Source organism: Armigeres subalbatus, chromosome 1 (genome assembly GCF_024139115.2).
Source record: "Armigeres subalbatus isolate Guangzhou_Male chromosome 1, GZ_Asu_2, whole genome shotgun sequence".
Lineage (NCBI taxonomy): Eukaryota > Metazoa > Arthropoda > Insecta > Diptera > Culicidae > Armigeres > Armigeres subalbatus.
In genome coordinates, this window is record NC_085139.1 from 192,420,268 (window position 1) to 192,434,738 (window position 14,471).

At 44.0% G+C, this 14,471-nt stretch overlaps 1 protein-coding gene across 2 annotated transcripts in view; it reads right to left on the bottom strand.

Moving 5' to 3' along the window:
• Positions 1-1,310: 1,310 nt before the first annotated feature.
• Positions 1,311-14,471, bottom strand: part of LOC134209374 (suppression of tumorigenicity 18 protein-like) — a 74,859-nt gene continuing 61,698 nt past the window's right edge. Inside the window, exons 8-12 of one of the 2 annotated variants that reach the window (XM_062685362.1) lie at positions 4,354-4,416; positions 4,154-4,272; positions 4,030-4,098; positions 3,633-3,937; positions 1,311-2,013 (exon numbers count right to left, since the gene is read on the bottom strand). In XM_062685362.1, the coding sequence (XP_062541346.1) occupies positions 1,678-2,013; positions 3,633-3,937; positions 4,030-4,098; positions 4,154-4,272; positions 4,354-4,416 (892 nt within the window). In that variant the 3' untranslated portion in view covers positions 1,311-1,677. The remainder of the gene's footprint in view (positions 2,014-3,632; positions 3,938-4,029; positions 4,099-4,153; positions 4,273-4,353; positions 4,417-14,471) is intronic. The other variant, XM_062685367.1, reaches the window with a different exon arrangement.

Genomic DNA, 14,471 nt, shown 5'->3' on the forward strand with positions numbered 1-14,471 from the left:
CGAACCGTCCTAAGGAAAAACAAAACGTCCGAAACAAGAGCCAACACGCACTGAACTCTTGCGAGAATGCCGGACAGCAATGCACCCAGCTTTTTTACACGGTTGGAGTTCATTAATTTCTCGGTTAACCTGAACTTTTACAACTTTTATATAAACCCTGAATTTTCTTTGATTTTTGTGAATTTTTCGTGGGTTAACTCATTGTTTCATTGACGCTGAAGGTCTTAAACGACCAAAACCAAACCGTGTAAAAAACCTGGGTGTACTGCAAAAATGGTGTTTGCTTGTGATCTCAAAGGTACGAGACGGCGTGGAGCACAGCGAGCGAGGTGGGCAGACCAGGTGCAAAACGACTTGGCGAGCGTGGCCGCATTCGAGGATGGAGAGATGCGGCCTCGAACCATGTATTGTGGTGTAAAATTATTGATTCAGTGTTACCTGTTCAGATGTAAACTAAATAAATGAAATTAATGTCAACTATTCGACCATACGGCATTCGGTCAAATGGCGTTCGGCTAAATTACCTTTTCGGCCAAATGGCATTCAGCCAAACGGCATTCGGCATTCAACAGAGTACCGCACATCTTGTTGCTAAGTAAGCTTGACCCCTTTGGATTTCTTGATTGGCTCGTCGACTGGCTCCGTTCTTATTTGACTGGAAGACCAACGTTTGTCAAAATAGTGCACACATCTATGACGCCGAAATACCACAAGCTAGCCACCTTGGTCCGCTGCTTTTCATACTCTTTGTGCAACCGATTCCGTACACCACCACATGATGTAAGCTAATGATCTAAACATTCTTCATACTTTCACAAAATCTAAGAAGTGTCGTTTTGCATTATTCACCCGATTTTGAATTTTTTAATGTTTTGCTTTCGATTTCTAAATGAAGCTCAAGGCTTTAAAAATGTGCGTTCTTTCAAAAGTAAACCTGAAATAAATTAAAAGAATATACTGAGACAATAAAACGGGATATTTTTAACGGGCAAAGGTCAATTGTGTGTTTTATCAAACGGGCTTCAATTCAACCCTGAACTTTTATTGTCTTCAGTGCGCATGAGTAGAAAATAATTGCAGTCGCTTTCCATAAGATGCCGTTATTGAGTTGGTACTCAAGCTAAAGCTTTTGCATTTGCTTATAGATAGTCGATATGCAAAGCTACACAGTATTTTGAAAATAAAGTCGACGATGAAGCATTTCGCGTGCAACTTTATTTAACGGATTGTTACAACTTGATTGAATACTGCAACGTGCGGGAAGTTATTGCATTTAGGGGGAATTTCTCGACCAGAAAGGATTTCATTGCTCGACTAAAATAGTAGAATAAGTTATCCATTTATTGTATCGTAGTTCAGTTAGCGTAAAGAAGCACTTTTACAGTTGATGAAGAGTTTTTCTAAAACAAATATTTAGCTATGCTGAGAATTTTCTATGCACGGAGAAAATAGATATAGGGCCATCGATAGTTAACGATAGAGTTCTGAAACTGAAACTGTTATAATCCTACTGATATGTTGTTGAGTTTTGTAAGGTTTTCATGGAAAGGAGGAAATTATTCTCATAAAAATATGGCGAAAATTGTCTGCGATTGTTTAGCTCGTTATACATCGATTTCATTAGTTATCTCTTCTATCAATCTACGTCAAAGTATACAATTCGAAATCCCGATGGATTCAAGTGGATGCCGTTGTCAGGGTTTTACCGTAGTCCGGTAGTGTACCCAGCTTCATGGGTTCGTAGTACCGCGATCGACCACCGGCTGTGGGATCCGGATAGCCGTAGTACGATTGCTGGTGGTGATGGTGATCCGGTTCCATCATACTGCTGCTGCCGTTTTGATTTTTGAACATGTCTCCATTGTTGTTGTCGTGCGCTTTCTCGTTGGATAGTTTGCACTCCAGTTTAACTTCGGTTCGGTCTTCGTTGACGGAAGATGATGGTTTCATGTTGCCATTGTTGTAGAATTGATTTACGGTTCCGTTACCGTTGGCATCAGGTCCAGTTTCCTGCTGGGAGAGGAAAGTTAATTTAAAAATCAGCAAAATTAATTTTCTTAAAAGAGTAAAATTAAACATAGGTTGTGAATAACGATCATTTAGAGGTTAGGGGCTAATTGCTGTGTGCGACTGTTTCACTTATTTCCTATTTTCAAGCTGCACACATTTCGGAATACTATCACGTTATAAGTAGGAGCAGCTAAATTGCATATTGCAACAATTTTGGGTGGCTCCCGAAACCACCGCGTCGCTACATCGCAAGTGGCCGCCCCCACCCTATTCGCGTCGTCGCGTCGTTACACTAACGCAGAAGGGTAAAAGTTTGCAAGCAAGTGGTGCCCGCGCGCTAGTTGCAATGAGCAATGATGGATTGTGTAATTGCATGACGATTACTCGTTTTGCTGTACCTACGCTTAGTTTGTTGATTTTTTTTCGTCCCATTATTTGCGCGATGGTGTCTAAGCGAACGGGAATGGGAATCAAATGGGGAAACCGATGTCGTTTGCCGGAAGGTAAAAATCAAATTAACCAATGTTTCACCTTTTGATGACGTATCGAACTTTGGAAGGGCTGCATTGAAAGGAGGTAATCTAATTTAAAAGTTTGAGGTTGTTTGGGGGTGTGTCTTCGTGTTATATGGTGAAGCAGTCAAATATACGGAAGATGTTGGGATTTTGAAGACAATTCAGTCATTTATCGCAGCCCGATTTAGAGGCTTTATCGTAGGTTATAAGGAGTATGAGGCAAGAGTCTTCGACGTGCAGAAAGCTTACAATACGAATCATTCAAGAGTATAAGTGCGACTTGTAGATTAAGTTTTGCTTCATCAATAAATTTCAAATTAAACAATTGACAACCCTCAGAAGTTGCTGACATTATCATAATCGTTTTATGGTACCCATTTGCTCTGCCGCAACAAATTACGACGCGTTGAAAAAAAGGAAACACCAATAAAGATATGCGTTCTCCACCCACCACCAACCACTTTGTGTTTGCGTTTATTGATACTATCTGCGCTACCCGAAGTTTGCTTTTCCGGAAATGTAAGCGATAGTTCCGTCCGATGCCGGTTGGTCACTGAACAGCGGCAGAAAAAAAAATCATACGACGAAAAACACACTTTAGTAAGAGGGGAACCCCGAACGGGTCACTTCCCCATAGCAAACACAGCGAACGTTACGAAGCTCGAGCAAAAAAATATCATAATTTGTAAGGGGGTGACGAGAAAAAAAAATAAAAAGGGAAAACCCAACCCGGTCCACACACAGACAATTTACGACCGATCCATATCGCCGGACGAGTTTTGTTATTTTTATGATTTTTTATGACTTTATTGAATTTGATTTGCCGTCACGTCCGTTTCGGCAACAATTTCTCCGAGGGAGAGTGGGGGAAACCGGCCGGATGCGGATCGTCTTTCACTTTCATTTTTTATGAACCGTGAGCGCCGGGTCAACCAAAACAAGATTAGAAGCGATTATCATCTCTGATTTCGGGCTTTTGGTTCCGTATCCCGGAAGTGGTGGAATGTGGTTTAACGGGTGGTTTTGTCATTGGAACGGAAGCAAGTGGAAACCGCCAAAGAAACAGGTGAGATGACGGAATTTGACATTCAACAAGAACCTACGTACCCGATCAGCGTGACCTAGTTGCGATTCCATGGCGTTGATATCGGTCTTGAGTCGGAGCATCTGGGACTCGACGCGAGCGTTCTCCCTTTGCAGTTCGGAGATTTCCGCCTCTAGCGAGAGAAGGTCCTCACCGGTAGCAGCGGTGGAGTCGGATTGATGGTGGGATGGTTGGGCAGCTACGGTAGGTTGTTGGTAAGAATCCTGGGGGATGTAGTTATTGGTGGGAATTTCCGTGGTATCCCGGATAGAGTGATTGCTGGCTTCACTGCTCCGAGTGTCATTTGACGTCACGAGATCGTTCATTCCTGTAGGATTGATTTATGTTAAAATATTGCTAGCATGATCACATATTCTTTTAGTGCTGTAATTATCACTTCGATAAATAAATGGAACGTACCATTGTAGTTTTTGGACGACCTCTCTGGATCTTCATCGACGTATTTCATCTTCTTATGAACAGGTGAAACTGAAGCATATTCAAAATCATAACGTATTCTTGATCAGTTGAAATTTTCATTTACCTTCACATCCAGGTGTGGTGCAACCGGAGTCATTGCCAAAGGTCATACCCCCTATCGGTGTTCCCCCGGTATCAATTACTCGCAATCGATTTCGACTTGCAATTGGACATCCTGAGGCGCTGTAACCCAATGAAATATGCAAATAAGCAATCGAATTAGCAAAAGAAAGTGCTGTATGTTTGCATGGGAAACGAACATACCTTCGATGAGAAAGGAATTTTCCTGTCGAATGACCAGATCCGTCACAACCTGGGATAGGACATCTGAAATAAAAGCTTGATCTCAAATTATTACAGTTACAAACAGTATTTAAAAATCAAAAATGATTTATTTAAATTATTAAAATAATGTTTTAAAACCTGTTAAAGCTTCATACGCCTCCTCCACGTACCTTCCACCATTTGCACTCCACCATAAATGGTACGCAGTACTTTCTTTTAAAATACTCCAAGGGCGCATTGGTCATCCACGAGCATCGTCCAAATCTGGTGTCCGTATAGAATTTCAAGTCCAATAAGCGTTTGGTAGATAGTCAGTTTGATACGGCGGCAAACTCTATTCGATCAGAGCGTCTTGCGGAGTCCAAAGTACGTACGATTTCCAGCCACTATGCGTCTCCGAATTTCTCTGGTGGTATCATTTTCGGCAGTCACTAGTGATCCCAAGTACACGAATTCTTCAACCACCTCGATTTCGTTACCACCGATAGAAACTCGTGGTGGATGGCTTACATTGTCCTCTCCTGAGCCTCTTCGTATCATGTACTTCATCTTTGACGTGTTGAATAGCAGACACGAAAGACCATCATCTTGCCGTAACCCTCTACGCGTTTCGAAGGGACTCGAGAATGCCCCTGAAACTCGAACTACGCACATCACCCGCCTTGAACAACCATATCAGTTTATCCTGAAAACCGTTTTCGTGCATAAGCTGCCATAGCTGTTCCCGATCGATTGTATCATATGCGGCTTTGAAGTCGATAAATAGATGATGTGTACGTTGTATTCGCGGCATTTCTCCAATACCTGACGTATGACGAACACCTGGTCTGTGGTAGAGCGTTCACCCATAGATCCCGTTTGGTATTGCCCCACGAGCTCTCTTGCAATTGGTGTTAGTCGGCGGCATAAAATTTGGGAGAGTACCTTGTAGGCGGCGTTCAGCAATGTGATTGCGCGGCAATTGCTACAATTCAGCTTATCGCCCTTTTTGTAGATATGGGACACACGACACCTTCCATCCACTCCTGCGGCAGAACTTCCTCCTCCCAAATCTTGGTAATGACCCAGTGCAGCGCTCTAGCCAGTGCCTCACCACCGTGTTTAAATAGCTCTCCTGGTAGTTGGTCAACCCCAGGGGCTTTGAAGTTCTTCAGCCGGCCAATCGCCTCCTGGATTTCCTGGAGATCCGGAGCCGGTAGAATTATGTCCTGCGTGCGTTCCCCCAGGTCCATCACCATACCGCCATCTTCGTCTGCCACATCGCCATTCAGGTGCTCTTCGTAGTGCTGCCGCCACCTTTGGATCACCTCACGCTCGTTTGTAAGAAGGTTCCCGTTTATGTTCTTACACATATCGGGCTGTGGCACGTGGCCCTTACGTGAACGGTTCAACTTCTCATAGAACTTTCGTGCGTTATTAGCGCGGTACAGTTACTCCGTATTTGACGGTCTCAATCTTCCTGCTGGCGCTTTTTCCTCCGGAAAATCGAGTTTTGTCTGTTCCGCGCCCGTTTGTATCGTGCCTCGTTCGCCCTCGTGCGGTGTTGCAGCAATGTCGCCCATGCTGCATTCTTCTCTTCAACTAACTGCTCACATTCGCCGTCATACCAGTTGTTTCACTGATCAGGATCCACCATGCCTAGTGCAGCAGTTGCGGTGCTTCCAATGGCAGATCGAATATCTCTCCAGCCATCTTCAAGAGATGCTGCGCTTAGCTGCTCTCCCATTGGGAGTGCCACTTCCAGTTGCTGCGCGTAGTCTTGGGCTAGTCTACCGTCTTGTAGCCGCCCAATGTTTAGCCGCGGCGGACGACTCCGACGCGTGTTGTACACCGTCGAGTGTTTTGAGCGCCGACTTACTGCAACGAGGTAGTGGTCGGATTCAATATTCAATCATTATAAACAACCACTCAATAGTTTATCCCTTGCAATAAGGGTTGTGCACAATTCACGACCGCAGGGTAGACGTTGGACAACGTAATGACATCGTTGCGATGTTTCTGCCGTAAATAAGCGACTTTGTTTTGTACATTGAAGAAATTTCTTCTCGGATCAGCGTTCTTTTGTATAGAAAGTTGGTCTTGAAAAGAACCGATTTATTTTCAATAATGCGTCTTCCTAATCACAAACAGCAGCAAAACCAAATGAGAATCTTGAAAAAGTTTCACTTGACTGCAATTGATGCCATCCATGAAAATTAATTTCTGCAGCGTCTCCCTCAGACGCGCGCTCGTGATTCTGCTACCGACCGAAATTTTTTACTGTCGCTAAACGATTAATTTGCACTTTAAACAAAACTCGTATTGGCTCAACCTTCCATAGTATAGAATGGTGGTCCTGAGAAGAACCGATTAATTTTCAACAGCAACCTCTCAATAGTTGGGATAATTTCACTTGAGAGCTGCTGAAATTTTTTTTCAGCAACTCCGCCGATGCAGAGACTGCTTTTCGCGACATCTCGAACTCGGCGAATTGCTGCAACGTCAACTATAGCTAGAATCTTGCGAGAAAGTTCTACTTTTCGCCGACGACAGCCGAAGAGATAATTTACCGCTGAAACGCCTTCCATTCATGTCAATCAAAAATTCAAAAAAAGAATAAAGTTCATTTCGGAACCGATTTCATTTTTAATCACCAACAGAAAAAACCAAAGTTAGAGTCTCGCGGGAAAATTTTATTTTGTGCCGACGACATCCAAATCGTTGCAAACGCCACATTAGTGAATAAATTGCTGGTTGCTCCAGCCAGAAATTGTTGATTGCCAGATCTGCCGAAGATGCTGATTGGAATACGGATATAAATGATGTGCTGCTGCTGCCACGACCGCCTCTACCACCGTAACAAAACATTTTTATCTGCACCACCACCGCTGCGACAATCGATGTCGCTGGGACCGCTTCTGGATGCCCTAATCTTGGTTCGCTCTCCGTGAAAACCTGAATGAAAATGACGCGCGCAAGCGAAGCACGGCTCGTTTTATACATAGAGATCTGATGTCAGTGTTGGGGTTGCATGAACGGGATTGACTGTTTCTGAATTGTTTACCGGGTTTGGAAAGCATTTTCAATAGTTTAACGTTGATAATCAATAGTATCGATGAAGTTTGCAAAATGCTGGACAGTTTCCGAAACAATGCCTCAGCTGCCTTCCATCCCGTAAAACCGTGGCAGGCCTTGGGGCACGCCGTCCAAATCCAGCCGTCTGGCTTAACCAACCAGATGAGAGTAGGACCAGTCGTCTGGCTTACGCTGGCTGGCTCTGAATACCGAGGTGTTAACCATCGCATGCTTGCCGCTAGGCTGGAAGGCTGTGGCAAAGCGAAGAAGAGCACATATACTGCTCCCTCTTTCTTCCATAGGACCACAACCATGGCACAGGGGGCATTAGATTTTGCACTCAACGACAGATCGGCAGAAAAGAGAACAGGTAAGCGATCCAGGGACACAAAGGCGGCGGGACAGCGTAAACCAGAAGAGCGAGCCCACGAATGTTGCAAGCAAAGGAGAATGGCCCAAGAAGGAAGCAAGGATGAAACAAAGCATTTGGCCACCGGAGGAGAAAGGCCGTCCCGACTAAGAAAATCAGCGATCGGACGGTCCGTGGCAAACGGTAGCCAGCATATCGAAGAAGAAAGTGGCAAACAAGCGCCCGGCGAGCGCCAAGGAGAAGGGTGAAGCACTGCTTATTAAAATAGATAAAGAGCGCTACACCAACGTGCTCAAGGCAATGCTAAGGCCGAGAAACTCGGTCAAGAGGTTCGCAGAACAAGGAGAACGAGAGCGGGCGAGATTATCCTTGTCTTAAGGAAGAGCTCACATGCGAGCGGTACCCCATATGAAGCACTAGCCCAGGAAGTCCTAGGCAAGAGTGTAGAAATGAGGGCTCTACAGTCTACACAACGAAGTGACCCTCCAATGTACGCAGCTAGATGAGGTCACGACATCGTGAGAGATCACCTCGGCCATCAAGGACCAAGGTGGAGTGGTGGTGGCAAGAGCATTCATCCATCTGCGAAGCCTGTATCATCCACCGATAGTCGCTAAGTGCTATGTGAAAGCAGTGAGCAGAAACACAACCACGCAATGGGTGAACCTGCGTGCCCTTTGTGTGGTTATACTAGGAAGCCGTGCAAGTAACGCAGGTCAACCATCGTGCTATCGCCCACGCATTGCAATGACTAATGGCTTGCTACCCACTAGGTCAGGGCTGCCCAACGTACGCCCTCGGCACATTTTTTTTTGTGGCCCGCGTGCCTTGGCAGAAAATACTTCATAATCAGCCCATAAGGCTTCACTTATGTGGCTCGAGAAGACCCGACGAACTTCGTTTCGCCTAAAATTGATTTATTCTCTGATTAATTCTCGAGTTATGAAGAAATTGATGTTTTATTTGTATGGGAGCCAAATGTCCAAAGGGAGAGGGGTCTTGAACGCATATCGCACGACGTTCCTTCTGCCAAACTCTTGTATGAAGGGGGAGGGAAGAATATCAGTGTGGAAGCTGATATATCTCCACTGGCAAAAGGAAGGTGGTTTGATTTGCTCATATGCCATCGCGTGCGGAAGGGTTTTTCTATCGACGAGTACTGTCTCTAAATTTCTAATATGACATCAGCATCTAGTTGAATAGGATTTTTATTGCACAGTTCTGTTTTCTCCATGCGTCCGTGTCGTCGCAACCAACTTAGCTGCCTCGGAGAGAACAAAGCAGAGAAAGGCACTGCTATGTGCCATCACAAATACTACCCTCGGCTCGCTTTCAAATCGACTTCTATAAAAACATTCCTCATGCCTGCCGTATCCTAACGGATCTATCAATTCTATACTTTCGCCTCTAATTCTATCATGAACATGTACGTCTAAGTTTGGAAGATGACATTAGCATTTCCATATCATTATTTGTTGATTTTAAACAACACAGTAAAGAAATATCCATTTTCTCAACACCCTTTCATGATGTGATCGACCTCCAACACAACGAGGAGCTCAAATCTTAATTTTAGAAAGAGAACAAAAATTGCGAAAAGAATTTTGGTCACTGATTGCGAAAACAATATGCGTCGATTATTAGAGAGTAGGCAACAATTCCATGTTTCCCATTAAATTTTCGACCAAAAGACCTCTAGCCAAGCTGGGCGTCGTGCTGTGCAACGAAAGCCTGAAAAGTACCTTTCAGCGAAACGGAGTGGAATCGATAATACACATTTTGTAGTTCAAGTTTGGTCGATGATCTGCAGTGGAGGGTGGACGACGGTTACACCCACAGTGACCATTTGTCCATCCGGTACAGGATAAGCAGCGAGGCTATGGGTCCAAGAGAAAACACGGAAAGTTTAAGCGGCGACGAACTGGTTGCGGTCTTGGCTCGGGCGTGTACTACGCCGAGGTAGACGCGAACACGGAGCTGCAAGCCTCAGGTATACTGGTGGAGCGAGCAAATTGCAGCCCTTCGAAGACTACAATGGTCACGCTCGGCGGAAGTGAGGGAGAACGCGTCGAGGTTTTCAAAGCAGCAACACTGGTCCTAAATAAGGCCTTTGAAGAGAGCAAGAAAGACTGCTTCGACAGACCGTGCCAGAGCACCAACTCGAGCCCATGGGTTCGGAAACGCCTATCGGGTGGTGATGGCCAAAACAAGAGCGGCACTGGCTCCTCCCGAGTGATGTCCAACGAGGCTGATGACGATAATCTAAGTACTATTCCCGTACCACGGCCCTACACATCAGCCGCCAGCAGCGAGGGTAGGAGTAGATGACGAAGAGATGGCGTAGAGGAGCTAATGACGGTGGCAAAGTTCCTTGACCCGAGTAAAGAACGTGGTCCAGACGATATCCTGAACATAACGTTGAAGGCAGCCATAATGACCAATCCGGACATGTTCAGGTTAGCCATGCAGATGATGCTTTAGGTGGTACTTGCACATGTTCGGCCATGCGGCTTCACTCGCCTGTCCGCAAGTCCAGGCGTGACAGAAACGGTGGTAGATCATTTGGCATAAAGTCGTTTGACATAACGCCGTTTGGCATAAAAGTCATTTGGCATAATGTCGTTTGGTCTAATAGTTGTGTAATCTTCAATTTCGAAAAAATGCAATAAATGTTCAATTCTTTGTAATTATTGTCGCTTTTATATCCGCATTTTCCTCTGACCATCTTTTAGAAGGCAGAAGACAAGCGAGGATGTGATTCCTTCTTTCAATTCAGGCATTTGCTCGCTTTGAGGCAAGGAAAGGTATGATTCCATTATTCAAGAAATGCATTTGCCCGACATAAAGCAAAAGACGACATAAAGTTAATTCAAGTATTTGCTGGGTTTGAGGCAAGTGGAGATATGATCCCTTTTTTCGAGAAATGCATTTGCCTGGTAGAAAGCAAAATATGATATTACTCCTTCTATTAATTCAGGCATTTGCTTGGTTTAAGGCAAGAAGGGATATGCCACCTTTTTTGAAGAATGCTTCTTCCTCGCTAATGATAACCCAAGTAACATTTTCAGTTTTATAACAGTTTTTAAACCATGATTTACTCTGTAAAGCATCTTGAAAACCAGCATAAAACCATAATGTTACAGGGGAAAAGGGAAAAAAAAGCTTATACGACCAAAGCTTGTTCAGCTAATATTGTTTGTTGGGATGATGTCTATGGTGACTAAGCTCGACAAACAGAAGTAATGTTTTTATGTATGAGCGTATGAGACTCCTTTAAAAAAAACTCATAATGCATGAGCGAATACGAATATTTTTACCAATGAAAGGGAGAAATACACAATGGCAAGGTTTTCCTGCATATCCTTACATGTAAAATCAAACTAGCCACCAATGTAAAATTAATTCAAAGCTGATTTACCTTGCTAGTAGGTGTGTCAACATTTGAAATATTTCTGTTTTTACAGAAACCTTATTTATTCTTCTTTTGCTGCTTCGTACAATCATGCGTTCAATTATCATGTATTACCTGGTGTACTTCTGATTTAAAAAAATTATACGTGTCCCAAGTTTTTCGCAATTTTACATAACATCCCGACTAAGAATTTCAACATTTTCCCAACAAAACGTTAACGGAATTAGTTACGCTTTAAAGTTTGTGTTAGAAAATTTAGTTATTTCAGCATCACCCTGAACCAAGTTTATAACAGCCTACGTTAGGATAACTATTGTACACAACATGATATATTTTTTTATTCCCTCCCGCTTGGGATGCCAAAATATGAAATACAGTTAATTAGATTTTATTTTAGTACATTGCACAAATTGAGCTCAAAAGTTCTTCTGAACCAAACAAATCTCGGGAACTCTAAGTTTGTCGGAATTGCATAGCATGCCAACTTACCTCGATCAAAATTAATTTAATCATAATATTTATTGAGATCGGTACAAGATATTAAAAGAGATCGGTACAAGGAAGCAAGAGCAGCCGAAAAACGAACCCACCGCAGGAAGAAAAAAGATTACGAAGAACAAGTTCTTAGTGAGGCGCAGGAAAAAATGAAGCAGAACGATATGCGGAGGTTTTATGAGTCTGTCAATGGCGTGCGGAGAAAGACAGCGCCATCTCCATTCAACAAGGGAATTTGCTGACAGATAAAACTGAAGTGGCCGCCAGGTGGAAGCAACACTTCGAGACTTTGTTGAATAGAGGAAGTGACGGTGCATCGGTGAACAGAATAAATATTAGCGACGATGGACAAGCTGTGGAGTCACCTACCATAGAGCTGAAAAACAATAAGGCTGCGGGGAAGAACCAGCTCCCGGCTGAACTTCTCAAACATGGCAGTGAGCAGCTTTATGAAGATCTGCACCACATTATGTCGAAAATATGGGAAGACGAGGAAATGCCTGCTAGCTGGTTGGACGGCCTCATTTGCTCTCTCTTTAAGAAAGGGCACACACTGGAGTGCGCCAATTACCGAGGAATAATCCACCTTAATTCGGCGTACAAAATTATGTCCCGTATTCTGTTCAACAGATTGAGACCGCTTGAAGAGTCCTTCGTCGGCGAATACCAAGCAGGTTTTCGTGAGGGCGGATCAAATGTTTACCCTGAGACAAATCCTTGATAAATTCCGGGAGTACAACTTGCAGACACATCATCTGTTTATTGATTTCAAGGCAGCGTACGATTCAGTGAAACGGAATAAATTATGGCAAATTATGCTTGAACATGGTATTCCGGCGAAACTGATACGGCCCATTCGTATAACGTTGGACGGATCGAAATCAAGTGTAAGGGTTGCTTAAAGCAGGGTGATGCACTCTCGAATCTACTGTTCAATATAGCGCTCGAGGGAGCGATTAGGAGAGCTGGTGTGCAAAGAAGCGGTACCATTATCACAAAATCGCATATGCTCCTGGGATTTGCGGACGATATCGATATTATCGGAATTGATCACCGTGCCGTGGAAGAGGCTTTTGTGCCTTTTAAGAGGGAGACAGCGAGGATTGGACTCACGATCAATACCAGCAAAACGAAGTACATGGTCGCTGGCAATCAACGTGGGTTCATTAGTGGTGGTGGTAGCGAAATGGTGCTGGATGTTGAAAAATTTGAAGTGGTAGAAGAATTTGTGTATCTTGGAACATTAGTGACGTGCGATAATGATGTTACCCGCGAGGTGAAAAGGCGTATTGCAGCTGCAAATAGGGCTTATTACGGACTTCGTAACCAGCTTAAGTCTCGTAGTCTGCAAACGAAAACAAAACTCGCGCTGTATACTACTTTGATTCTTCCGGTGGCTTTATACGGCCATAAGACATGGACGTTAAAGGAGGCTGATCGGAGAGCTTTCGGAGTGTTTGAGCGTAAGGTTCTGCGGACAACACTCGGCGGTAAGCAGGAGAAGGGTATCTGGCGGCGTCACATGAATCACGAATTGTACCAGGTGTATAAAGGGCCCTCCTTAGCCGTGCGGTAAGACGCGCGGCTACAAAGCATATATGACCATGCTGAGGGTGGCTGGGTTCGATTCCCGGTGCCGGTCTAGACAATTTTCGGATTGAAATTGTCTCGACTTCCCTGGGCATAAAAGTATCATCGTGCTAGCCTCATGATATACAAATGCAGAAATGGTAAGCTGGCTTAGAAACCTCGCAGTTAATAACTGTGGAAGTGCTTAATGAACACTAAGCTGCGAGGCGGCTCTGTCCCAGTGTGGGGATGTAATGCCAATAAGAAGAAGAAGTATAAAGGGCTGGATATTATTAAGCTTATACAACACGGCAGACTACGGTGGGCTGGTCACGTTGTTCGTATGCCGGAAGAACGTCAAGCGAAGATAATATTTAGTAGAGAACCCGGAAGAAGCCGCAGGCTTCATAGAAGGCCGCGTACACGATGGCTTTTTGCAGTTGAAGAGGACCTGAGGGCGCTCAATGTTTAGGGCGACTGGAAGCGATTGGCCCAGTGGAGAAGGATACACTAAGATTTTTTCTTACGTCGCTCCATGTACCGCGTAAAAAACCGCGTGAAAAAACCGCGTTATTTAAAAAACGACGTAAAAAACCACGCTATTTATAAAAACGACGTAAAAAAACCTATTGGGAGACTTAGAAAATTTTATATGTTGGTGCCTACTGGGGACTTAGAACTTTTTTATGCCGGTGCCTACTGGGGACTTAGAAAATTTTAAATTGGGACTTATAATGGCCCCGTCCCCGTCTTCCTATTTGTTTGCTAGGTGTTGTTTGTAGGTCATAGTACGCTAGTATGGATCGTGATATGGCACATGGTTTTTGTGATATGAAACCAAGAATGTGTTCCGATATATGCTCAAGCTCATCCAAGAATCTCCTGAAATAAGGCCTTAAGATCTATGAAATAAGACCTTGAGATCTATAAAGATCTGTCCTCTTGTTTCAAATATGGTACATACTCTGTGTGACTCATAGAATAGATTGTGTTCAGAGCATAAGTTCTGGGTCATCCAAAAAAATTCCGAAGTAAGGCCTTTGGATCTATACGCGTAACCAAAGATCCGTCCGCCGGTTGCAAATATGGTACATGCTCTGTGTGGCTCATAGAACAGATTGTGGTCAAAGCCTAAGTTCTTGGTCATCCAAGAAGGCCTTTAGATCAACACGCGTAACCAAAGATCTGTCCGCCTGT